Source organism: Pristiophorus japonicus, chromosome 15 (assembly GCF_044704955.1).
Source record: "Pristiophorus japonicus isolate sPriJap1 chromosome 15, sPriJap1.hap1, whole genome shotgun sequence".
In the NCBI taxonomy this organism is placed as follows: domain Eukaryota; kingdom Metazoa; phylum Chordata; class Chondrichthyes; family Pristiophoridae; genus Pristiophorus; species Pristiophorus japonicus.
In genome coordinates, this window is record NC_091991.1 from 51,423,679 (window position 1) to 51,450,821 (window position 27,143).

Below are 27,143 nucleotides of genomic sequence, written 5' to 3' on the forward strand. Positions count from 1 at the left end.
CATTTAGGACCGAGATGAGGAGAAACTTCTTCACGCAGAATTGTGAACCTGTGGAATTCCCTACCACAGAAAGTTGTTGAGGCCAGTTCGTTAGATATATTCAAAAGGGAGTTAGATGTGGCCCTTACGGCTAAAGGGATCAAGGGGTATGGAGAGAAAGCAGGAATGGGGTACTGAAGTTACATGATCAGCCATGATCATATTGAATGGTGGTGCTGGCTCGAAGGGCCTGCACCTATTTTCTATGTTTCTATGTTTCCTGCTTTTTGTCTGCCTCCTTTTTTTTTTTAAAAATAGGGGTGTTACATTTGCGGTTTTCCAATCCGCTGGGACCGCCCCAGAATCCGGGGAGTTTTGGTAGATTCCAACTAATGCATCCACCATCTCTGCAGCCACTTCTCATTTCAGTATTGGATGTAATAGCAACTAACTTGTACTTATGGCCCCAAGTTTTGGATTCTCCCATCCACAAGTGGAAACATTCTCTCCACATCTACCCAGTCATAAATTAAGACCTCTCTCAGGTCACCTCAAAGTCTTCTCTTTTCGAAAGAAAATAGCCTCAACTGTTCAATCTTTCCCGATAGCTTTAATCTCAGTTCTAGTACCATCATTGTAAATCTTTTTTGCACTCTCTCCAATGCCCTATGTCCTTTTTATAGTATGGAGACCAGAACTGTGTGCAACACTCCAAGTGGGGCCTGACCAGGGCACTATACAAGTTTTTCTGATGATTGCAGTGTTCAGTTTCATTCACAATTCCTCAGATGATGAAGCAGTTCATGTTTGCATGCAGCAAGACTTGGACAACATTTTAATTTAGAAATCTAAAGAGAAAGGTCAAAGCAATGTAGCGATTTGGGTAAAAAATAAGTAGACTGAAGGAAGGGATAGAGAGTTTAATGGTAGGAGTGCAGCAGAGAATAAGGTCAAAGCAGAGAATAATGATAAAATGATTTAAAGGCTTTTTATCTGAATGCATGAAGCATCTGCAAAAAGATAGACGAACTAGTGGCACAAATATAGATAAATGAGTTTGATCTAATAACCATTAGAGATGCGGTTGCAAGGTGACCAAGGTTGAGAGCTAAATGTTCCAGGGTATTTGACGTTTCGAAAAGACAGGCAGAATGGAAAAGGAGCCCTGATAATAAAGGATGACATAAGAACAGTGGAGAGAAAACATCTCAGCTCAGAAGATCAGGAGGCAGAATCAGTACAGGTGGAGATAACAAATAACGGGGCAGAAAACACTGGTGGGAGTAGTATATAGGCCCCCTAACAATAGCTATACCGCTGAACAGAATATCAAGAAATAGTTGGAGCTTCTAACAAAGGTTAAGCAATAATTGTGGGGATGTTAATCTTCATATAGATTGGACAAATCAAACTGGCAAAGATAGTCTGGAGGAGGAGTTCATGGAATGCATTCGGACAGTTTCCTAGAACAATACGTCATGGAATCAACCAGGGAAGAGGCTATTTTAGTTTTTATTGTATAATAAGACAGGGTTAATTAGCAATCTCATAGTAAAGGATCCTCTGGGGCAGAGTGATCATATGATAGAATTTCACATTAAGTTTGAGTGACTTGCCCAAGTCAGAATGTAGAATCTTAAACTTAAATAAGATCAATTACATAGGAATGAGGAGCAAGTTGGCTACGGTTAAAAAAAAAATTGAAAAACTGTCTCCTGACTTCACATGCCCTAACCTCTCATGAGCCTACCGTGTGGTACCTTATCGAAGGCCTTTTGAAAATGCAAGCATATTACCATCGTCTACTTTTACCTCTTCAAATAATTCTATTACGTTAGTTAACATGACTTAGGCTTTCAGAATCTATGCTGACTATTTTTTATTATATTTTCTGTCTCTAGGTGCTCTTCTATCACTTCTTTTAGAATAGAATCCAGTATCTTTCCTATCACTGACTTTAAGAGGACTGGTCTATAGTTCCCAGGTTTTGTTCTATCTTCCTTTTTGAATATAGGAGCAACATTAAGAACAATCTATTTTTTTTTTTCCATTTGCCTGAATGACCAGAGTGAAGAAAATATTTAATAGTGAATATTTAAGCGGTGGTGTTTCTGCCAGTCCTCAGGCACTATCCCTTCTTCTCATCATCATAGGCAGTCCCTCGAAACGAGGATGACTTGCTTCCACGCTGAAAAGGGATGAGTTCACAGGTATTTCAATGAAGGACCTAATATTCCAGATCCCGAACTACATGTTGAAGGGTGGAAGATGCCTGTGCGTGGAGTTTTTTTTTTAAACGTGTGGTGGCCGTTGCACACCAGCCACCACACAGGCTTGACAGAGCTAGGTCTTGGTCCAGTGGCAAGGGTTAACCAAGACGACTGGAGACCTGCTCTGCTGCACGGACCTAGTGCGCACACATATCGCAGTGTGGGCTGGTCCGTGCTGCCCCTGGGCCCTCGTCTCTCCTGGGCCCCGATCATGTCCCTCTACAATCTCTCGCCGCTCTTTCGTCCCAACCTCGCCGCTCCAGCTGCACCTGTCCGCGCTGCAGTCAGCCGTCGCCCTCCTGCAGCAGCACGCGCTGCTCCCTGCAGTGGTATGCCGCCGCATGTTACTCTCTCCAATGGCCCTGCCCGCTGATGGTCCCGGCCTGCAAGACCGTGCCGCCGCACACTGCTTGAACCCACGACCTTCTGGCCCAAAGTGCTCCACTGAGCCGATCTGGCATGCGCGTGACCAGCAGCGAGCCCAATGCAGCTAGGCTATGGGCACTCCATCAGTTAAAGAAACCCCTCTTCTATTGTTCTGGTAAATGGACTATTACATATCTCCTATTATAAGGAGCACAAAAATTCCCAAATTATTCCAGATATGGTCTAATTATTGTATAGTTATTAGATCTGCTTTTCTACGCAATCTCTCCTTATATAAACCCTAAATTGCTCATTTACCTTCTTAATAGCAGTTATCTGTCCATCTAGATAAGGGTTTATGTATCTGCACACCTTTGCTTGCATACCTAATAGGGAAATGTATCATTTAATATACATTTTCGTCCTAAAATGTACAGCCACATTTTGGTTATTAACCTGCACATTCTCTTAGCCTGTTTATGTTCTCCTGTATTCTCTACAGCTGCCTTAACTCTTCCTCAGAGTTCTGCATCAAACTTTGATAGCCGCTTTGGAATTTCAGATCATTTATATATTTATTTGGAAAAAATATTGGTCTGAACATCAATCCCCAAGTACCTCATCAGCCATCTCAATCTGAGAAACATGGACCTACTGAAACCATTTGCTGTCTGCCTTTCAACCAGCTCTAACCATACCACTACTTGCCTTTTTATTCCATTAGTTCCTGCTTCTGGTTGATATCAACCCTACTGGAAAAGCATATGTGGATATCAGGTGAGCACAGGATCTGCTCAGCTATGATACCCCCTGCAGTTGAATACTTGCCAACACTCTACCTGCAGCGGTCACTTAGGTGAAGTACGAGGAACTGTATCTCAACAAGAATGCTTTCAAGAGAAAAGGGAGGCGATGGGGTAAAACTGGTAAGAGGAAACAAAAATTTGTACATGGGACCGATAACAGCTCGGTAACTAAAAGCACAGTATGGTGTGGTACCGAGACAGGCAGATCAGGAGAATTTAGGGTTCAAGCCCCTCTATGTTGCACTAATCAATCACAGCTAGGACAGTGGTCAGGTTTCTACATTTGACCTCAGCAAACAACAACTGGTGGAGGGAAGAAAGAACTGAACCTTGGGAAAAGTGTGTTTATATGTAGAAGATAAACAGAAACCGATGCTGCGGACAGGATAGAAGCAGAAAGAGCAGCTGGTAAATCAGTGCTGCGAACCATGCAATTACAGCCCATCAGTGTCTGTAACAAACCTGCACAACTGAGACTGAGATCAGCCTGCTAACATCTTTATGACAGTCACTTCATGTCCCTACCTCAGTCCCCCAACTAGCCACTAATGTCACATGCTGCAGCTGTTGTCTGCTAGATGAAAGATGGGAGCAATCTAAGTTTAACCATCTTTCAAAGTATACATAGTGGATTCAAAGTATACATATATGGAGAAACTCCCAAGACTTCACCATGCAACTAGAATCTGAAGTGTTTTTTCCGATGAGCACCAATCTGCATTTTGTACACCATGTTAAAACAGACCTGTGCACTTTTCATTACAGTTTTTAAAAAAAATGCTGTGATGAGGCTTGGTAAACAATTACGTAAAGCTATTTTAGGGTGTAATTCACATAATGGCACACAAACAACAGGATCCACTACAATCACAGTTAATATACATGCAATAGGAACTTTGTGACTTTATGACCAAATCCAACAGCACTCTGATGTAGGTACTGATCATATACTGGACTGCTCCAATAATAACAAAGCAAATCACTAGCCTTCTACATTCTTCCATGACATGTGGGTGTGGGGTTGCAGCATTAGAAAATCTTTCTACATTATGTCACGGATTCGAAAAGCCAAATGGCTCCTTCTGCGTTGTAACCAGTAAGTTTAAAATGAAACAGGGGCAGGTTCTATAAACTGTACTAGTACTAAGGTATTCATGGATCCTGACTTGTTCTGGGTCACTGATACATGTACCCAATTCCAGCAACGCAGGAACATGGTACATGTATTAGTGACCCAGAACAAGTCCGAAGATCAGGCCCAAGCTTATGGTCTACAGGGCTGTAGTGATATCCGCCCTCCTGTATGGCCCAGAGACGTGGACCATATACAGTAGACACCTCAAATCGCCGGAGATATACCCCCAACGATGTCTCCGCAAGATCCTGCAAATCCCCTGGGAGGACAGACGCACCAACGTTAGTGTTCTCGATCAGGCCAACATCCCCAGCATCGAAGCACTAACCACACTCGACCAGCTCCGTTGGGCGGGCCACATTGTCCGCATGCCCGACACAAGACTCCCAAAGCAAGTGCTCTACTCAGAACTCCTACACGGCAAGCGAGCCCCAGGTAGGCAGAGGAAATGTTTCAAGGATACCCTCAAAGTCTCCTTGATTAAGTGCAACATCCCCACTGACAGCTGGGAATCCCTGACCAAAGACCGTCCTAAGTGGAGGAAGAGCATCAGGGAGGGCGCTGAGCACTTCGAATCTCGTCGCCGAGAGCATGCAGAAAACAAGCGCAGGCAGCGGAAGGAGCGTGTGCCAAACCAGACTCCCCACCCACCCTTTCCTCCAATGACTGACTGTCCCACCTGTGACAGAGACTGTAGTTCCCTTATTGGACTGTTCAGTCACCTGAGAACTCATTTTTAGAGTGGAAGTAAGTCTTCCTCAATTTCGAGGGACTGCTTATGATGATGAGTACTAGTATGTAATCTTGTAAAGCCAGGATTTTCAAATGTAATCCAATTTGAGGCAGTTAATGAATGATAGAAGCTTGGTGGCACAAACAAACAAGACACATTTTGATGGGATTCAATTTTTCACCCAAGTATTATGCTCAATTCATAAGTGAACAAGCTCTTTGCAATAACTACTGCAGAGAGTCCAGACATTTTAGATATTCTAATAAAGTCTACACCAATCAATTATTAATTTTAAATCGGTAAGAACTTCTGATTGGGAATCAAGTTGTCATTAGGCAGGCTTCAATACAAGGTAGTAAATATACTTATCTGGTTGATCAGAACCTATTCTAGTGGAAAATATTTTTACAATAATAAAATATCCCTTAAAATATATTTATTCAGGTCAACCTATGCATTGCAACACTGTCTTCAAATGCAAACTGAGATAAACATTGCAAATGTAAGGGAGACTATTTAAAAACAAAAATCCATGTCCAGTCTTTAATATAATGCAGTGATCCTTCCTAATGTGCCTGCAGTTTGTTGCACAGTCTTGCGTGGGAGGACTATCGGCCAGGGATAGCAGCGGGTCGGGTGGGGTGCGTGGAAAAGGCTCTTCTAAATGTTGCAATTTGCTTGAGGTTTTCTCTACGAGGGAAAAGGCTCTTGATGCTGTGATGTGTCTGGAGTTGGGACTTCAAGGGAAAAGGCTGTTCTGGAAGCTTTTTTTGAAATTTGCCTGCAGTTTTGCTCATCCATGGAAAAGGCTCGTCTGTAAGTTTTATTTTGCCCGGTTTATTTTTACCTGCAGTTATTTGCTCAGATAAACGTGGAGGACCTTCAACCAGGGATAGAAGCTGGCCAGTACCTATTTCATTAAGTTAAAGTAGGGTTTTTCCAAACTGGCTCTAATGTCTCTGTGCGCCATTTTTAAAAACATCGGTGATGGGGAAAATGGTCTTAATGGCCAGAAATGGCACTGATTCACTTTTTAAAAAAAATGTACACCAGCGCTAAAATATCTGCCGCCAAAAACTCTGGTGCAGATAGTTGGCACCGGTACCAAAACTTTGACGAAAATTAAAACTGACCATCTATGCCAAAAAGAAATCACTAGGCGCCAAAAAATCGGTGCCCAATGATGGCGAAAATAGGGGCCAAAGAGTTAGAGTAGTGAATGGTCCCAGCAAGATCATAATCTTCAACTTAACCTGAAATATACTTTATAACCTGTCAATGAACTAGACATCGAAAATAAGCTCCAAAGCAACAGATTATATGGTCAAAACTCAAGGGGCTGCTAGGAGTGGAGAAACTTGTAAAATAGTCTCACCACCAGTAATAAATTCAGACTCTAATTTTAACTTTCTCCCCTCCCATATTCCTATCGTCAGCGACAGATCCAAACTCAGATTTCCTTTTCCCGATTAACAGTAAATGAAAACTGCCAACAGTAAAAAGCAAGATTATCCTTACATACTGGAGGTACCCACTGACCTCTCATCAGGGGATCAGTGATGTACTGCATGTACCAGACACTTTCCCCAAGCCTCCGCCCAGCCAGAGACCTCAAACATACTGTACCTACCTTGGATACCAGCAATTTCACACATTCTAAATGTCCCTCGTAAAATGCTGACAGAAGTGCTGTTATACCATGTTTATCTGGAGCCTGTGGATCAGAGAAACAGGAAATATCAAATATAGTTAAAAAGTTGATATCTGGTTAATGCTATCAACACAAGCAAAACTTCCCAAGACTGCATAGATCCAAGGAAATTTCATTAATACAGCTATTGAAACAGAGTTTGTTCTCAAATTAGTGTTCACCAGGGATTGATACTCAGCTTTTCTCTAAATATTAGGAGGAATAGAGAGTTGTATATCCAAGTTTAGGAGTGAAATCAGGAAGCACTGTTTCAATCAAAGGGCAGTGGAAATATGGAACTTGCTCACCCAAACGGCTGTGGATGCTGGGACAATTGAAATTTTCAAGACTGAGATTGATAAGATTTGTTAGGAAAGGGTGTCAAAGGATGTGGAGAAAAGGCATTACCATCGTCTACTTTTGCTGGTACAGATCATCTACAATCCAATTAAATGGCAAAACAGTCTAGAGGGGTGAACTGTCTATGCCTATTCCTATTTGTATTAAGGCAACACAGGATTCAGTCACTGTTTCTAATTACAAGATCAATGTATTCTAACCCACCATTTGAGATTTTAATTAGAGGATCTATAAAATTAGATAAAGATGGTACAAGCACAGATTACATTTAAAATGGTATCAATCTAGTACTGAAATATTTAAGTTGATGTGCAGATGAGTAATATTGTAAAGGAAAGTTCAATGGGTGGGATGGGGGGAGGGGGAAGAAGGAGTAAAGGGATGATTTGCTTTGCGTTTACTCTTCTTTCAGTAGTACATTTGACTACTGGGGATGCATACAACTTATCGTCAGAGAGTTACTGGTTTTGAGCTTGGAATTAGACTCAAGAACACAAGAAATAAGAACATGAGAACTAGGAGCAGGAATAGGCCACATCTTCTACATCAACACTACTATCTGGCCCTTTTGACATTCACATAACTAACATTTGACATTCAGGAACTTCTACTTATATCTTACTTACATTAATCTCTGCTCCCATGTGAATCAGGAACTCCAGAACCTCACATTGACCACAATCTGCTGCAAAGTGGATGGCCCTCCGACCAGCTAATTGTACCTTGTTCACATCTACACCCTGAAGACAGAAGATGCAAAAAATGACATTATGATGAATGTTGCACAGTATGTTTATATTCATGATAGGTATTCAACCATATAACTACAAGAACTGATAAACCCACATGCAAAAATGATAAACACACAAGCCTGGCACTGGCTCGACAGGCCAAATGGCCTCCTTCTGTGCTGTAACCATTCTATGATTCTAATCAGTAAACTTTATTACACTTCAGTTGATCAGTGAAATTAAATTGACTTACATGTCTCAATGTACATTAAAAAGCACTGGACTAAACAACCAGGCAGGAGAGAACAAATGTACATTACAACACAATATCTGCAAATTATATCTTCTTTAAAAATAATAATTCTATGGCTTTTCTGGAGAGCTGGAAGACCTCTGCACAACTGAAAATCCCGAATATCTTATCACTGACAGAGCGCTGCTGCTCAAGGGGTCATCTATAATGGTCTTAATTTAATAACATTCTCCTGTGATTAAAAACCATTCATAGAAGCCCCATCCTAAGCTTCTCCCCAAGATTTTCTCCCTTCTATCCTTCCTCAACCTCTGCACTGAACGACTCCTCATCCTTGGTGATTTCAATCTGCATCACAGTAGCTTTCACCCGCTCTCCTCCAAATTCACTATCCTACTGTCCTTCCTAAACCTTCCCCTCCATTTGAACTCTCATCATGGTCACCCACTCAAACTCACCATTTCTCAGGGCGCCTCTACTCTCATGATTTTGACCGGCTATCTTCGACCACTCCCTCGCACCCCTCACCACCCACATTTTTCTTCCTTCTTTTAATTAACTTCCTTCTGCACCGGCTTTACAAAAAAATCTCCAAAGTTGCTTACAATTGTACTCAAACGCCTAACCATTTGCACACCACTCATCAAAATACCTCAGCAACTGATGATATACTCAACCATTGCCTCGCTTCCATCTTCAATGTCTGCAGCACAGTGAAAGCTTCACTGTCTCTCATCCTGGTCCCGTTATCATCCTGGCCATCTTTGATTCCTCAAGTCCAAGATGCAGAAACATGAGCATTTCTGGTGCACAACTGACATAACCATCCATTGCCAGAACTGGCTCAGCTATCCACTGATAGATCCAGCTCAACCACATTAAGCTCGACCTTATAGAATCATAGAAATTTATGGCACAGAAGGCGGCCATTCGGCCCATTTTATCTGTGCCGGCTGAAAAAAAAAGCTATCTAGCCTAATTCCACTTTCCATTTCTTGGTAAATAGGTTACGGCATTTCAAATGTATATCCAAGTACTTAAAAAAATATATATAATGAGGGTTTCTGCCTCTGCCACCCTTTCAGGTAGTGAGTTTCAGACCTCACCATCCTCAGTGAAAAAAGTTAGTCAATTCCCCACTAATCCTACTACCAATTACTTTAAGTCTATGCCCCCTGGTTATTGACCTATTACTTTCTCTGCTAAAACTGCCCACTATTCTTGGATCACCCTGTCGGGCAAAGGTTCAGGCTCATTTTCTCTATCTACCATCTCCTTAAATCTCTTTCCCTTGCCCTTCCACCCTCACCTCCAACAAGCATGAGAAGCTCATGGATTTCTGTCACCAATATAGAGATCATTTGTTCAGCTGTCGCTACTGCTTCACTTCTCCCTTTTGCCTACAAGGCTAAACCTTCCTTCAATCCTGCTCCGACAATAGTCCCAAACTGGTTTCTCCCTCATCTCTCTGTGGCCTCTCCAAGGTCTTCTCACCCATGAGACCCATCAACCCCATTCCCCCTATTTTTAAGATGCTATATAGATGCATGTTGCTGCATTAGTTGGAGCTGTCTATAGTTGTTTCTTTAGAACCAACATAGAGGTCAGTGAGGCTGGGTGCGACAGGAGAGCAGGATGTGGTGCAAGATAGGATATGGGCAGCAGAGTTTTGAACGAGCTGAAATTTATAGAGGGTGGAGGATGGGAGGCCGATCAAGACAGCATTGGTGTAAATAAAGTTTTAGGGTAACAAAAGCCTGAATGAACGTTTCAGTGTGGATGGGCTGAGGCTGGTGCACAGGCAGGCCTTAGTAAGTTGTGGAAGTAGGTGGTCTTTGTGATGGAAAGGCTACAAAGGTTTACACAACTTTCTAAATATTTCAGTTCATGCTCAAAAGGCAAGCTCAATAGGGTCACACAGAATATCTCTATTTCTTCCAAAAGCAAACAATGGTGTAATCCTCCTCTTCCTCGGTGTTTCAACTGGCTTACAAACTCCTTAAACCCTTCTCAGAACTTGGGATCTCGAGTAGTGAAATGCTCTCCCATGGAGCATTAAATCGTATCTAATCTCCCATGTTGTTGCTCACAGCAAGTCAGATGTTACACTGTTCTACAAGGACAGAAGCTTTCTATCATGCAAAACACAATTTATTATTCTGCAGTTAAGGAATGGACTATGCATCACCTGGCCTGCCCTTTAAGCTACAAGACCGTATTGCTATAAATAAGTGCATTCAGGTAAATTAGAACGCAATTGTTTTTTCACACTAAGAGGTCAATTGCTGGAAACGTTTCTTTGAAACCAATAGGAAAATATTTCAGTGTTATGACACGAGATCAATCTTATCCATTAGAAATTGTTGATTAGCCACAGGTATGACTATGGTAATACTGTTATAGCCACATGCATTAATTTTAGTAGAAAAACACCTTAAATACTCTCGCACAAAACAGGGTAAAATCATCATAGGCAGTCCCTCGGAATCGAAGAAGACTTGCTTCCACTCCTGAAGTGAGTTCTTTACTGGCTGAACAGTCCAATACAAGAGCCACAGACTCTGTTACAGGTGGGACAGGCATTTGTCGAGGGAAGAGGTGGGTGGGACTGGTTTGTCGCACACTCCTTCCGTTGCCTGCGCTTGACATCTTCACGCTCTCGGAGTTGAGATTTGAAGAGCTCAACGACCTCCCGGACGCACTTTCTAGGGCGGTCGTCGGTTAGGGACTCCCAGGTGTCAGTGGGGATGTCGCACTTTATCAGGGAGGCTTTGAACTATGTGGCCTGCCCAACAAAGCTGATCGAATGTGGTCAGCGCTTCAATGCTGGGGATGTTAGCTTGGATGAGGACACTGATGTTGGTGCGTCTGTCTTCCCAGGGGATTTGCAGGATCTTTGCAGAGACATCGTTGGTGATACACCTCCAGCAACTTGTTGTCTTCTGTACATCGTCCATGCCTCTAATCCATACAGGAAGGTGGGTATTACTATAGCCCTGTAGACTATGAGCTTGGTGGTAGATTTGAGGGCCTGGTCTTTGAACACTCTTTTCCTCAGGCGGCCGAAGGCTGCACTGGAGGCGATGTTGAATCTCTGCAACAATGTCTGCTTTTGTTGATAAGAGGCTCCTGAGGTTTGGGAAATGGCCCATGTTGTCGAGGGCTGCACCGTGAATCTTGATGACTGGGGGGGGGGGGGGGGTGCAGTGCTGTGCGGCAAGGACAGGCTGGTGGAGGACCTTTGTCTTACGGATGTTATGAAAGCATGGGCCTTACGCTTATGCCTTGGTGAATACATCGACTCTATCCTAGAGTTTAGCCTCAGAATGTGCGCAGACGCAGGCGTCGTCCGTGTACTGTAGCTCAATGACAGAGATTTGGGTGACCTTGGACCTGGCCTGGAGGCGGCATAGGTTAAACAGCTTCTGTAGTTTAGTTCCACTGCAGCGGGGAGCTTGTTGACTGTGAGGTGATGGATGGCAGCGAGGAAGATCGAGAAGAGGGTTGGAGCGATGACGCAGCCCTGTTTAACCCTGGTCCGGACATGGATTGTGTCTGTAATGGATCCGTTGGTAAGGATCACGGCCTGCATGTCTTTGTGGAGCAGGCGATGGATGTTGACAAACCTTTGGGGGTATCCGAAACGGAGGACGCTGCTCCATAGACCCCCATGGTTGACAGTGTCAAAGGCATTTGTAAGATTGAAAAAGGCCATGTACAAGTGCTGGCACTGACCCCTGCATTTTTCCTGCAGCTGTTGCGCCGCAAAGATCATGTCTGTTGTGCCCTGTAGGGGACAAAATCCGCACTGTGATTCTGGGAGGAGCTCTTCGGCCACAGGGAGAAGACTGTTGAGGAGGACTCGAGTGACAATTTTCCCAGTGGCTGATAGCAGGGAAATCACCCTGCAGTTGCCGCAGTCGGACTTGTCCCCTTTTTTAAAAAGATGGTCACGATCACTGCAGCTCAGATCTCCCGGCATGCTCTCCACCCTCCAGATGATAGAGATGAGGTCGTGTATCCGCTCCAACAGCGCTCTCCGCCATACTTTAGCGCCTCAGCAGGGACTCCATCTGCTGTTTCATAGCTTTGCCTATCTCGTGCAACATTGGGGTTTCACTGAGGTGGTGGCGGGTTGCATGCTGCGGAATGGAGTTGAGAACACTCGAGTCAAAGACAGAATCTCGATTGAGGAGATCTTCAAAGTGCTCCTTCCAGTGGGCCCCGACAGACTCAATGTCCTGGAGTGTTTCCCCGTTCTTCCGTAGGTGGCCTTGACTGCAATGAAGAATCCTCGCATGTCGTGGCTGTTGGCTAATTGTTGTATCACCTGTGCTTTCTCCATGCATTACCTGTTCTTTAGTCCCGGGTTTTTTGTTGGATCTCAGCCTTGAGCCATCTAAAGTTGCTTTGTAGCTCCAGAGTTGGGTTGTTGCTTGAGGCTCAGAAATGCTCTGCGCTTGTGATCTATTAGTTCTTGGATCTCCTGATCATTTTCATCAAACCAGCCCTGGTGTTTTCTGGTTGAGTGACCAAGTGTCTCTTTACAGGCACTGATTATAGAGGCCTTGAGGGCAGACCAAGCGCTGTGGGCATTCAGCATCTCAGGGTCATCAAGGCACGCCAGATAAGCCGTGAGGCACTGGCTGCTTAGGGCTCTCTTAGCTGGGTCTCTCAGTGGCCCGGCATTAACTTTTTTTGCAGCACTGCTTCTGCTGTCCCCTCTGCTTTGGGGCTATGTTAATGTTGATGAAGGATTGGATTAGACGGTGGTCCATCCAGCAGTCGTCAGCTCCTTTCATGACGCGGGTAATGCGCACATCCTTGCGATCCCTGGCTCGGACGATGACATAGTCGAGCAGGTGCTAGCGTTTGGAGCGAGCGTGTTGCCACGATGCCTTGTATTTGTCCCTCTGGCGGAACAGGGTGTTGGTGATGAGGAGTTTATGTTCTAGACATTGTGTCAGTAGGGTACCGCTGAAGTTGGCTTTCCCGACCCACTCTCTGCCAATCACGCCTCCCCAGAGGACTGTGTCTTTGCCGACCTTGGCATTAAAGTCACCTAGGAGGATCAATTTGTCATCCGTGAGGACGCAGGACAGGGATGTCTCGAGGTTGGAATAAAAACCCTCTTTAGCCTCATCCGTTGCATCGAGTGTTGGGGCGTACACACGGATGACTGTGGTGCATTGGTTCCAGGATAGGGTAAGACGAAGAGTCATGAGGCGTTTGTTAACCCCGCAGGGGGAGTGTTTGAGGCGGTCGACCAGCTCATTTTTAATAGCGAAGCCGACTCCATAAAGGCGGCGTTCTTCCTCTGGTTTTCCTTTCCAGAAAAAGGTGTAACCTCCATCTTGTTCCTTGAGCTGGCATTCCCCTGCCCGCCGGGTCTCGCTTAGGGCAGCGATGTCAATGTCAAAATGTCCAAGTTCCCGGGCAACTATGGCGATGTGGCATTCCGGCCTGTTGCTGTTGGAATTGTCCATTAGGGTCCTGACGTTCCAGGTTCCAAACTTCATATTAACGAAGTGGAAGATGCCTGTGGGCGAGTTCTTTTAACGTGGGGTAGCCACTGCACACCGGCAACCACACGGGCTTATCTGAGCAAAGTCTTGGTCCAGTGGCAAGGGGGTCCAAGACGACTGGAGACCAGGTACTGCTGTATAAGCCCAATTGCCTACGGTGAGGTGTTGGCCGCAAACTCGGCGCTGAGTAGCGCCATTGACGATAGGGGCCCGAGGCTTGGTTGGGTGGCAGGCATTAGGAAGGTCCGAGGGATGTTTAAAAAAGTTTCTTCCAAGGTTTCCAAAAAGTTATTTAAAAGTTTCTCTAAAAAGTTTAAGATGCAAGTCAGTAGTAGGAATTCCAGCCCCTCGAAGAAATTACGGCAGCTTAGTCCTTTTGGACGATTGGCCCAGAGCCCCTTCGGCCGGTTCAACGCCGGCCCCGGAGCCCCTTCGGCCAGTTTTAAAAAGTCTTGGATGATGTCCCGGTGTAGGCTGCAAGCCCTGAACAGGAGCCACAGGCCGGTGCAGGGGTCCCTCCCGCCCGGGATAGAAGCAGGCCGGTGCAGGGTCGTGATGACAGCGCTCGGGCTTCTGAACGCCACCGCCACTCTCCTGCTGCAAAACTCTGGCCTCGCTCCCTCTCCCAAAGGTAAATATACTTCACATGTATATTTGTTTAACATCTACCACCATTTAGTAATCAAGGAAGTAAAGCACTCAATGATCAAAAGACACTTGCACACACTGCACAAAAGGAGTATCGAGATCATATGCCCAACAATGGTGTCTATTACTCACTTTTTATTTACTAATGAGAAATGTAATCATCCATATCTGGATTCCCAATTAACCACATGTGGCTATTGGACAACACTGCACGAGGCAGTCTGGTGACAGTACATAAATGAATTTTTCCGAAAATGGTCCGAAAATGTCAAGTTGATTGATGACTTAATGCAATGTGGCCTGTGTTTTTTCACAGCCTGTCTAAATGCAGCCTGGCTGCAGAGTTTGAATTCTCTATCACCTGTCCTAATATCTCGTGGCTCGGTGTCAAATTTTGTCTTATAATGCTCCTGTAGCGTGTGTTGAGATGTTTTACTACATTAAAGGTGCTATATAAATACAAGTTTGTGTATTGCTAGTTGTTATTTTGCTGCTAATTGTATATGGATAATGCCCATGCTAAACTTGGTAAAGATTTGTGGAATTAATATAATGTTTGCTATAAATCAAAAAGCTTGCTCTGATCTGCCCAATAGAGCATTTCTTGAGGGCAAAAGATTGTTTCCCATCTTTTAACTGAATTATGATCGGTTGAACATCGAAAGTTTTGAAGGTAGATGATCAGAAAATCTGGTGTGGCCTAGGAACTGTTTTTGATTGGGGAGCACAGACCTGTTTTGAGAACTTGCATGGCTTGTTCTACCTTATGACCATGTCATAGAGGGTATGAAATGGAACCAGAATAAAACAATAATGTTGGCAACTCCATGGGCAGGAACGGTCCCACATTTCATTCTGCCTAGTTGGCTATTAAAGTGGTACTTGTAAATTTGCTCAAGGAGCGATCTGTCTTGTTCTCTTTGCATACAACCTCATGCATATTCCTTTCCATTGTCTGCATTGTTTCTGAACATGGTGTGGGCTGGTGTCTCAGTCTGAAAAGAACACTCGCGGAGGAGGCAGCATGCAGAACTGTCGTTGATTTTGTACAGGAACCAAAGCTATTTATAAAGTAAAATGTAGACCCAACTTCCTTTATTCTAAGCAGCAGTTATTCTCTTTGTAACACCACTAGTCTTGTTCATGGCTGCGACACACACAAACTTGTACTGGCAAAAGCTCACTGCTTTAACACAAGGCAGATCTCGAGAACTGATGAAGGGTTATAGACCTGAAGTATTAATCCCACCAGTACAGATGCTGACTTGAGTGTTTCTGGCATTTTCTGTTTTTGTTTGAGAACTACTAGTCTGTTACCATGAATTCATTTAAAAGTTGTTCTCTTTGCATACAATCTCATGCATATTCCTTTCCATTGTCTGCATTGTTTCTGAACATGGGCAGATCAGAGCAAGCTTCTTGATTTATAGCAAACATTATATTAATTCCACGCTGAGACACCAGCCCACACCATGTTCAGAAACAATGCAGACAATGGAAAGGAATATGCATGAGATTGTATGCAAAGAGAACAAGACAGATCGCTCCTTGAGCAAATTTACAAGTACCACTTTAATAGCCAACTAGGCAGAATGAAATGTGGGACCGTTCCTGCCCATGGAGTTGCCAACATTATTGTTTTATTCTGGTTCCATTTCATACCCTCTATGACATGGTCATAAGGTAGAAGACGACATGCAAGTTCTCAAAACAGGTCTGTGCTCCCCAATCAAAAACAGTTCCTAGGCCACACCAGATTTTCTGATCATCTACCTTCAAAACTTTCGATGTTCAACCGATCATAATTCAGTTAAAAGATGGGAAACAATCTTTTGCCCTCAAGAAATGCTCTATTGGGCAGATCAGAGCAAGTTTTTTGATTTATAGCAAACATTATATTAATTCCACAAATCTTTACCAAGTTTAGCATGGGCATTATCCATATACAATTAGCAGCAAAATAACTAGCAATACACAAACTTGTATTTATATAGCACCTTTAATGTAGTAAAACATCTCAACACACGCTACAGAAGCATTATAAGACACAATTTGACACCGAGCCACGAGATATTAGGACAGGTGAGAGAATTCAAGCTCTGCAGCCAGGCTGCATTTAGACAGGCTGTGAAAAAACACAGGCCACATTGCATTAAGTCATCAATCAACTTGACATTTTCGGACCTTGGGTAGCGAGCCAATTAAAACGTTAAAAGACTATTAATTGAGCCAATAAGGTCAAAGAAGGCGAGTTCTTTTCTGTAAATTGAACCCGGTATAAATACAGCCATTTTGACCATGTGGTTTCAGTAAGACAAAGGAACTGGCAATCAGCCAGCAGCTTGTTGCTCTCTGCCAAGATTAAAAAGTTAAAACTACCATCGGAGTTCGTATTTCATTGGAAATTAAGGGATCTAACAATTTTGGCGCTGTGAACAGGGTCGCTGAGGAAAGAAACTGAATTTTGGACATCGGACCTACATATTGAGGTAAAGACACCTCTTTTTAAAAAAAAAGCCCTCGGTCAAGTCTAAATTCGCCTCTCCTTCTACGCGATTCCGAAAGCCTCCGGTTTGCGAACCCTCCGGTTGGTAGTCGGCTCGAGGTCCCAAAGACAAAAAACTTCGGCGGTGTGTTAGTTAATTAATCACCGACCTATTGATCGGCGAGAGAGCCTACGACTCGAGACCCCAGTAAAGAAATGGCAGCAGGAGATAAGAGCAAAGAATTGCCTACAACTGTTAAAGGTGGGCAGGCACCACCTGAAGTTTCGTTAGATGAAATCCTCGAACAGTTGAAAGAATATATAGAGCAACAATTCAACTTATCTAAAACCTGTATTAAGATCGAACAAAAGTACAGAACCTCCAAAGGACAATGGTCCTTGGACGAGATTAAAAGGGTCTGGGGAAAAACGACCCGTATGAAAAATAAAGAGCGAACTAGATGGTCCCTAGCGGTTATGGGCCAGATTCGAAACCGGAATGAAATTATAATGCGTTCCCAACATGATCGAGAACTGACCAGTACAAAGGATCAATTGCAAGCAGTTTGTGCGCAGCTGCGACAGAAAAAGCTTGAACTTGAAAAGCTGGAAGCGGAAGTTAAAGATCTTAAAGGTGAAATTAAAGATTGGAAAAAATCATTAGGTCAAGAGACAATAATAGGAAAAGGAAAATGTATTGATCAATTCCCAGGGTACCCATGTTTGGGTAAATTAAAAGCGCAAACCCGAAGACACGACCGAGGAATAGATACGGATTCTGAATCCTCCGACAATACAGTGTGGGAGGATGATGAATTAGGGGTGCGCTTTGCCCTGTTTAAAAAAAGACGAGTTGTAGTCAAATCAGAAGAGACTGCGGATGAGGGCGGAACCAAAAAAACAAAGAGAAGGGTGTACGAAGAATACTTAGTTCATGATCCGGCAGACCCAGAGAAAATTGATAAATGGTCCAAGGAGTTGCCCAATCCAAAGAAAGGGGGAGTAAAAACCTGGAACCAATTGGACCGCTTAAGAAATATATATCAACTGCATCCCTGGGACGGAGTGCAAATTTTGACCATAATGGTGCCAAAAACACAGGGAAGAAAATTGAACGACAAGGTAGATGAAGCTTTGGGGCAGAATGAGCAAGAATTAGACGCAGGATGGGAGGCGATTAAACACTGGCTGCAAGCCTTCAGTCCAGCTAAGACAGACTGGGGAAAAATTGCAGCCTGCCAACAGAAATGAACAGAGGAGATCCTGGAGTATGACGAGCGGTTTAGATGCACGTGGCTAGAACATTCGGGTATGAATAATACGGATGAGGAAATGGATGAACAAGTGTTTGGACCCCTGAAAGCAGCTTTCGTGGCAGGTCTAAAGCCAGAACTGTCCAAAATGCTTAAGGTAGTGTTACCGGACTGGGAAAGTAGAGGAACTACCTTTGCAGCATTGGTGGATCGATGTAACCAATTAGATCGGGATATGGGAGCTAAAGTCCGAGCTGTACAGGCTATGGGATGGAAATCCCAGGATTCCGATAAACAGTCATTAGGAAAATTACCTGGAAAATGTCATTATTGTGGGAAAGAAGGTCACTGGGCCAAGACGTGCAGGGCAAAACAGAAAGGTCGTGGCTGGGGAAGAGGATGCAGCCAGGGATACAATTCAGCCAACAAGCCAGGCTTGTCACAAGATAACGACCTCATAGAAGCATTTAAGCGACTGACAATACAACAACAGAAGGAGATACTTGGGATAGCAAAAAATGATTAGAGCCCACCCTGGCCCACCTCCTCGCACTAATACAACAAAGGGGAGATGGGCTATATATAACTGTGAGGGTGGGCGATAAGGATGTGGACTGTCTTTTAGACACAGGGGCGGAATTAACATGCTTACCCCTACAATATGGAGACTTTTTGCCGTTGGATGGTAGGGCATGTACAGCCTATGGAGTTGGGGGCCATAAAATGGAAATTAAAAGGACAACACCGGTACTTATAGGGCTGGGTCCACATGAACTAACCACGCCGGTCTGGATAGGTCCAGTAGATCAACCCCTTTTGGGAATGGACGTTCTAATCCAAGTAGATTCATCGTTGCATTTCGAGGATGGTCGGGTGACATGGTCAATTAGAACTTTGAAGAAAGAAGAATTGAAGGAACACCCGATATGGGCTAAAGATAAGAACGATTATGGCCTACTCCAGATGGAGCCTGCATCATTTACATTACGTAGGATTTACACTGTCCTTATCATCCACAATCATCAGGACAAGTAGAACGAATGAATCGAACTCTGAAACAACGGCTTGCCAAATATCATCAAGAAAGAACACCATGGCCCCAGGCACTACCAATAGTGCTATGTAGCATTAGGGCAACCCCGAACAGAACTACAGGTCTAAGCACATTTGAAATTATAACAGGAAGACCCATGTCGCTGTCAAGAACTATCGATTTATGGAAAGCTGATGTTCACTTAATGGGTGACAATTTGTTATCATACTGTCAGAACCTAACCAATGCTATTAGTTCTGTTTCCCGACAGGTATCGGCAGCTTGGGGTAATCTACCCGAAGGAGGACACGACATCATCCTGGGAGTCTGGGTGTATGTGAAAAAGTTGCATAAAGAACCTTTGGGTGCCAAGTGGGAGGGACCTTATCAAGTGTTATTGATCACCCAGACAGCTGTTAAAGTCCAAGGAAAGAAAGCCTGGATCCATGCTTCACACGTTAAACGAGCACCCGTAACTGAAGCTGAAATCTAATAAGGACAATTACTTTTTGCGAAAATGTATAAATTTACTGTATTATTGATTGTAGGTATCCTAGGCATAGGCCTACTTCTTACTAGCCGACCTTCTGCACCAATAGGAAATAGCAAGGGAATTACATGTAAATACCTTTTTATATATGTCATACATTTATGCCAAACAAGGTAACATTTCTAGTTGTTGGGTGTGTGCGCATATTCCTATTCACTCAAAGGGAGGGATTTCCTTGAGGCCAGTTCCCTTGAATATCTCGGAAATGGCTGAGTGGATAATTAATCAAAACAAAACAGGCAATGCGTTTCAGGATACGGAAAACTGGGCACGTAAATGGAAGTCAGCAGGTTACAATCGGACTACCTTTGAAGGGGGATACCAACCGTGCTACAATAATTCCAAACGGCCCCCATTTTTTGTTATCACTAATACAACGGGAATAGGAAGACCGGGGGAAATCGGTCTGTCTGATTAGAAACATCAAAGGAGGCCAAAATATGGGGTATAGTAACTGCTCCCGGAATTATAATATAATCAAGTCACGGAACCGTCCAAACTGGGCCGATGTGGGAATTTTTAACGTAACGGGGATTCTGAATAAAACAGATGGAAAAACCTGGACAGGCCCCGGAATGTTGCTGACAAAGAAACAGCTAACATTCACTGCATATAATGGCATCTATTGGGTGTGTGGCCACAAGGCCTACCCTTGGCTGCCCCAGAATTGGATGGGATCCTGCTATTTAGCCTACATTGTGCCTTATATGTATCATATAAAGTCACTGTCGGAACATTTACACCGTCCTAAGAGAGCTATCACAGAAACAGAGAGGTTCTTTGCCATCCTGATCCCTGGGTATGGGACCGCCAAACTGGCAAGGGAATCTATTAACATGGCATCCGTTGTGGAATGAGTAGCCAATGATACCTCAGAGGCCCTAGTTAAAATCAATGCAGAAATGGTAGCAATCCGCACAGTAACCCTACAGAATAAGACTGACCCTTGATTACATCCTGGCTGAAAAGGGAGGTACTTGCACCCTACTCGGAACTGAGTGTTGCACATATATCCCAGATAGCTCCTAAGAAATTACCCACTTAGCGGAGCATATCCAAAAGGAGGTAGAAAAACTTAAGCAACCCCCATCATTCACTTTGTGGAGTGGAGCCACTGAATGGCTAGGTTCAATAGGAACTTCATTGGTGGAAGGTTTAATTCTATTTGTTGTAATTGTTTTACTTTTATATTGTTTGTTTATGTTGATTAAATGTTGTTACGACCAGGCGGCTGTAGCTGCTGTCCCGCAGGAGAGACACCTTGCAGGTCCCAGCAGACCGTCTGTACGTGGCACAGGGGTATGTTATGCTTAAGGGAAGGTTGTTTACTGGTCGAATTAAGATATTGATTTCGATTAAATTGGAATAAGGTTAATTAACCTACTAAAACCAGACTTCCATTGTGGCCACGATGGAACTCGGGTTGGTGTAAATTTGTGTGGAAGCTACTAGTCCGGACATGTGGCGAAACACATCAACAAATTTTAGAAGGAAACTCTATTAACATGTATGAAATTATTTTGTAGAATGTTTAACCAGTGATACCTGATGTTTTATGATTCAGTTTGTGAAAGGATCAAAGGGGGGATTGATAGAGAATTCAAGCTCTGCAGCCAGGCTGCATTTAGACAAGCTGTGAAAAAACACAGGCCACATTGCATTAAGTCATCAAACAACTTGACATTTTCAGACCTTGGGTAGCGAGCCAATTAAAACGTTAAAAGACTATTAATTGAGCCAATAAGGTCAAAGAAGGAGAGTTCTTTTCTGTAAATTGAACCCGGTATAAATACAGCCATTTTGACCATGTGGTTTCAGTAAGACAAAGGAACTGGCAATCAGCCAGCAGCTTGTTGCTCTCTGCCAAGATTAAAAAGTTAAAACTACCATCGGAGTTCGTATTTCATTGGAAATTAAGAGATCTAACAACAGGTGACCAAAACCTTGGTCGAAGAGGTAGGTTTTAAGCAGTGTATTAAAGTAGGAGTAAGTGGTCGAGAGGCAGAGGTTTAGGGAGGGAATTCCAGAGCTTGGAACCTAGACAGCTGAAGTCATGATCTTATTAAATGGCGGAGCAAGCTCAAGGGGCTGTACGCCCTACTCCTGCTTCTAATTCTTGTGTTTTTACAGTTGTGTTGGAGGAGGTTACAGAGATAGGGAGGAGGTTAGAGATAGGGAGGGTCGAAGCCATGAAGAGATTTGAACACAAGGATAAACATTTTAAATTTGAAGTATTGTTGAATAAGGAGCCAAAGTAGTTCTTCGAACACAGGGGTGGTGAGAGAACAGGGCTTGGTGTGAGTTAGGATACAGGCAGCAGTTTTGGAATGAGCTCCAGTTTATGGAGGGTGAAAGATGGGAGGCGAGCCAGGGGAGCATTGAAATAGTCAAGGCTACACTCCAATACTGGAATCAATGACAAATGGATGCCCAAATGTTGTTGGGGGTTAAAGAGGATGTCATGATTTTGGAGTTTTTTCATCATGACGTCACACAAAATCCCTTAAAAACTCAACTTTTAAATGTTTATTGCTTACCTCCCTGCAAAAACAGGAAATAGTGTTCTTTCCACGCTTGCACCAGCTGTGCTATCTTCTGTACACAATAGGAGATGTATTGAACTGAAGCGCACAATCAGTGGGGTGGGGTGGCTCAGGTGAGCGGAAATATAAGTAGTCAAAGAAGGAGAAGGCAATAAAGCAGGGTAGCACTGGGGGAAAATGAAAACCAGAGCATGACAGGAAGGGACAGAACGTATAACCATAAAAATGCATCATAAAGTGGGGTCAAAGCAGGAAAAAAATGGTAAAAAAACAAATTTAAAAGCTCTATTTGAATGCACGCAGCATTCGTAACAAAATTGAGTTGACAGCACAAATAGATACAAATGGGTATAATCTGATAGCCATTACAGAGACGTGATTGCAAGGTGACCAAGGCTGGGTACTAAATATTCAAGGGTATTTGACAATTCGGAAGGACAGACAGAAAGGAAAAGGAGGTGGGGTAGCTCTGTGTGGTGGCTGGTGTGCAACGGCCATCACACGTTAAAAAAATCCGCACACAGGCATCTTCCACCCTTCAAGATTTAGTTCGGGACCTGTGAACTTTTTGGCATGGAAGCAAGTCATCCTCGACTCGAGGCACCGCCTATGAGCTCTGTCAATAAAGGATGAGATCAATGAGTTAGTGAGAAACAATATTGGCTCAGAAGATCAAGATGTTGAATCAGTTTGGGTGGAGATAAGAAGAATAAAGGGAAAAAGTCACTGGTGGGAAGAGTCTATCGACCCCCTAGCAGTAGCTATTCTGTTGGACAGAGTATAAATCAAAAAATAATGGAGCGACAGCAATACTCATGGGCGATTTTAACCTTCATATTGATTGGACAAAGCAAATTGGCCAGGGTAGCCTTGAGAAAGAGTTCATAGAATGTATCGGAGATAGTTTCCTTGAACAGTAAGTTGCGGAACCAACCAGGGAGCAGGCTATCTTAGATCTGGTACTATGTAATGAGACAGGATTAATAAACGATCTCCTCGTAAAGGATCCTCTAGGAATGAGTGACCATAGCATGGTTGAATTTTAAATTCAGTTTGAGGGTGAGAAAGTTGGATCTCAAACCAGTGTCCCAAGTTAAACAAAGGAGACTACAAAGGTATGAAGGCAGAGTTGGCTAAATTAGACTGGGAAAATAGATTGAAGTGTGGGACAGTTGATTTAAGGAGATATTTCACAACTCAACAAAAATATATTCCAATGAGAAGGAAAGACTGAAAGAGAAGGGATAACCATCCATGGCTAACTAAGGAAATAAGAGATGGTATCAAATTGAAGAGAAGGGCATACAAAGTGGCCAAGACTAGTGGGAGGCCAGAGGATTGGGAAACTTTTAAAAGCCAGCAAAGAATGACTACAAAATAATGAGCGGGAAGATAGATTATGAAAGTAAACTAGCACAAAATATAAAAGCAGATAGTAAGAGTTTCTACAGGTACATAAAAAGGAAAAGAGTGACTAAAGTAAATGTTGGTCCCTTATGAGACTGGGGAATTAATAATGGGGAACAGGGAAATGGCAGAGACTTTGAACAAATATATTGTATTGGTCTTCATGGTAGAAGACACTAAAAACATCCGAATAGTGAATAATCAACAGGCTATAGGGAGGGAGGAAACTTAAAACAATCACTAAAGTAGCAGCATTCAGTAAAATAATGTGACTAAAGGTGAACAAGTCCCCTGGACCTGATGGCTTGCATGCTAGGGTCTTAAAAAGTGGCTGCAGAGATAGTGGGTGCATTGGTTATAATCTTCCAAAATTCCTTGGATTCTGGGGAGGTCCCATCGATTGGAAAACCGCAAATGTAATGCCCCTATTTAAAAAAGGAGGCAGACAGAAAACAGGAAACTGCAGACCAGTTAGTCTAACATCTGTCATTGGGAAAATGCTGGAGTCCATTATTAAGGAAGTAGTAGCAGGACATTTGGAAAAGCATAATGCAGTCAAGCAGAGTCAGCATGGTTTTATGAAAGGGAAATCATTTTTGACAAATTTGCTGGAGTTCTTTGAGGATGTAATGAGCAGGGTGGATACGGGGGAACCAGTGGATGTGATGTATTTGGATTTCCAGAAGGCATTTGATAAGGTGCCACATAAAAGGTTACTGCACAAGATAAAAGTTCACTGGGTCGGGGGTAATATATTAGCATGGATAGAGGATTGGTTAACTAACAGAAAACAGAGAGTCGGGATAAATGGGCAATTTTCCGGTTGGCAATCAGTAACTAGTGGGGTGCCGCAGGGATCGGTGCTGGGGCCTCAACTATTTACAATCTATACTAATGACTTGGATGAAGGGACCGAATGTAATGTAGCCAAGTTTGCTGGTGATACAAAGATGGGTGGGAAAGCAAATTGTGAGGAGGACACACAAAATCTGCAAAGGGATATAGACTGGCTAAGTGAGTGGGCAAAAAGTTGGCAGATGGAGTATAATGTGGGACCGTGTGAGGTTATCCACTTTGGCAAAAAAGAGAAAAGGAAATTATAATTTAAAATGGAGAAAAATTGCAAAGTGCTGTAGTACTGAGACACCTGGGGTCCTTGTCCATGAAACACAAAGTTAATATGCAAGTAATCAGGAAGGCAAATGGAATGTTAACCTTTATTGCAAGGGGAATGGAGTATAAAATCAGGGAAGTCCTGCTACAACTGTACAAGGTATTGGTGAGGCCACACGTAGAGTACTGCGTACAGTTTTGGTCTCCGTATTTAAGGAAGGATATATTTGCATTGGAGGCATTTCAGAGAAGGTTCACTCGGTGGATTCCGGAGATGAGGGGGTTGGTTGACTTATGAAGATAGGTTGAGCCTATACTCATTGGAGTTCAGAAGAATGAGGTGATCTTATCAAAACATAGAAGATAATGAGGGGGCCCAACAAGGTGGATGCAGAGAGGATATTTCCACTCGGGAAACTAAAACTAGGGGACATAGTCTCAGAATAAGGGGCCGCCCATTTAAAACTGAGATGAGGACAAATTTCTTAGAGGATTGTAAATCTATGCAACTCTCTGCCCCAGAGAGCTGTGGAGGCTGGGTCATTGAATATATTTAAGGCAGGGATACAGACAGATTTTTGAGCGATAAGGGAATAAAGGGATATCGGGAGCAGGCAGGGAAGTGGGGCTGAGTACATGATCAGATCATCCATGATCTTATTAAATGGCAGTGCAGGCTTGAGGGACCAAATGGCCTACTCCTGCTTCTATTTCTTATGTTCAACAAGCAATCATTGTATGGAAATGTTGCATTAAGTTTGGTGTCATAAGGAGCAATCATGGTCACATGGTCTTGTCAAACCCGATTTGATGACAACTGAGCTCTGAACTAATCTTTCCGCTTTTGCCATTAAAGCTAAAACCAGGAAATTTGCACATGCTCATAAATAACTAGGCTTCAAAGTATACATGGTCAAGAGAACTGAGGAACAGAAGGGCAAGGTTCTATATGTAGGCTTTACTGCATTTAAATAAGTAAACCTAAGATAAGCTTGCCTTCATTTACTAAAACACAAAAATCACAGCATTGTCATTCTGTCAGGTCACGAGGTGGCACTTGATTAGCATTTCCAGTTAAGGGAGAAGCTACTCCTATCACGCTGTTTAGTAGTGCCTGTACATTCTACCACTAGATGGCATTCAAATGTTCCAGTTTGCCAAGCACTTTGAAATTTTCAGAGACTCCATTATCCTTGTTGGTTTCTCTTGCTTTCCCACTTTCACTTCAGACAAGTGGATTTGGGGAATTTAAATATTTTTATATTTATTTTTGTTTGCTTGATCTGCTTCACACTCCAGTGCAATGCTGAGGGAGTGCTGCACTGTCGGAGGTGCTGTCTTTCGGATGAGACATTAAATCGAGTGTCTGCTCTCAGGTGGACGTAAACGATCCCATGGCACTACTTCGAAGAACAGGGGAGTTATCCCCGGTGTCCTGGCCAAAATTTCTCTCAACCAACATAACAAAAAACAGATTGTCTGGTCATCATCACATTGCTGTTTATGGGAGTTTGCTGTGCACAAATTTCTGCCGCATTTCCCACATTACAAAAGTAACTACGCTCCAAAGTACTTCATTGGCTGTAAAGCGCTTTGAGACGTCCGGTGGCCGTGAAAGGCGCTATAAAAAAAGCACATTTTTCTTTCATTTGTTTCTTCACGGAGGCGAGGCAAAGAATAATAATAACCAGTCTGCTACTGACAAAACAAGATGACAAAGGATAGTCAGTCAATAGTCTGGCACTGTCCCCCATTCTTTTAAAGTGAACTAGAACTTATTTGTCCTAGCAAAGTACCATTCCATTTGTCCTGTCCCAAATTTGTGCCCCCCTCTCTTGCATTTAGCTGCTTGAATCCTTCCAAAATGACCCTATCCAAAGTTATGAATGACATTCTCGGTGACTGTATGCCAGACATGCAGTTTGATTGCAGAGAGGCAGAGGTGGTTCCAAGACAGGTGGTGAGGTAGAGCTCGATGAAAACTGACCCCATGGTGACATCATGCACAAACAATGGACAGTATATTCAAAACCAAAAAAAAGACTTGCATTTATATAGCGCCTTTCACGATCACTGGTCGTCCCAAAGCACTTCACAGCCAATGAAGTACTTTTGAAGTGTAGTCATTGTTGTAATGTAGAAAACACGGCATCCAATTTGCACACAACAAGCTCCCACAAACAGCAATTAAATAAATGACCAGATAATCTGGTCATTTATTTCATTCGCCTCTCTGCTGTTTTTAAATATAGTTGACCACACC

The 27,143-nt window shown here is 43.3% G+C and overlaps 1 protein-coding gene across 1 annotated transcript in view; it reads right to left on the reverse strand.

The window, feature by feature from the left end:
* Window positions 1-27,143, reverse strand: part of mtpn (myotrophin) — a 74,661-nt gene that overhangs the window by 21,617 nt on the left and 25,901 nt on the right. Inside the window, exons 2-3 of the mRNA XM_070900427.1 lie at window positions 7,966-8,079; window positions 6,920-7,003 (exon numbers count right to left, since the gene is read on the reverse strand). Of these exons, the coding sequence (XP_070756528.1) occupies window positions 6,920-7,003; window positions 7,966-8,079 (198 nt within the window). The remainder of the gene's footprint in view (window positions 1-6,919; window positions 7,004-7,965; window positions 8,080-27,143) is intronic.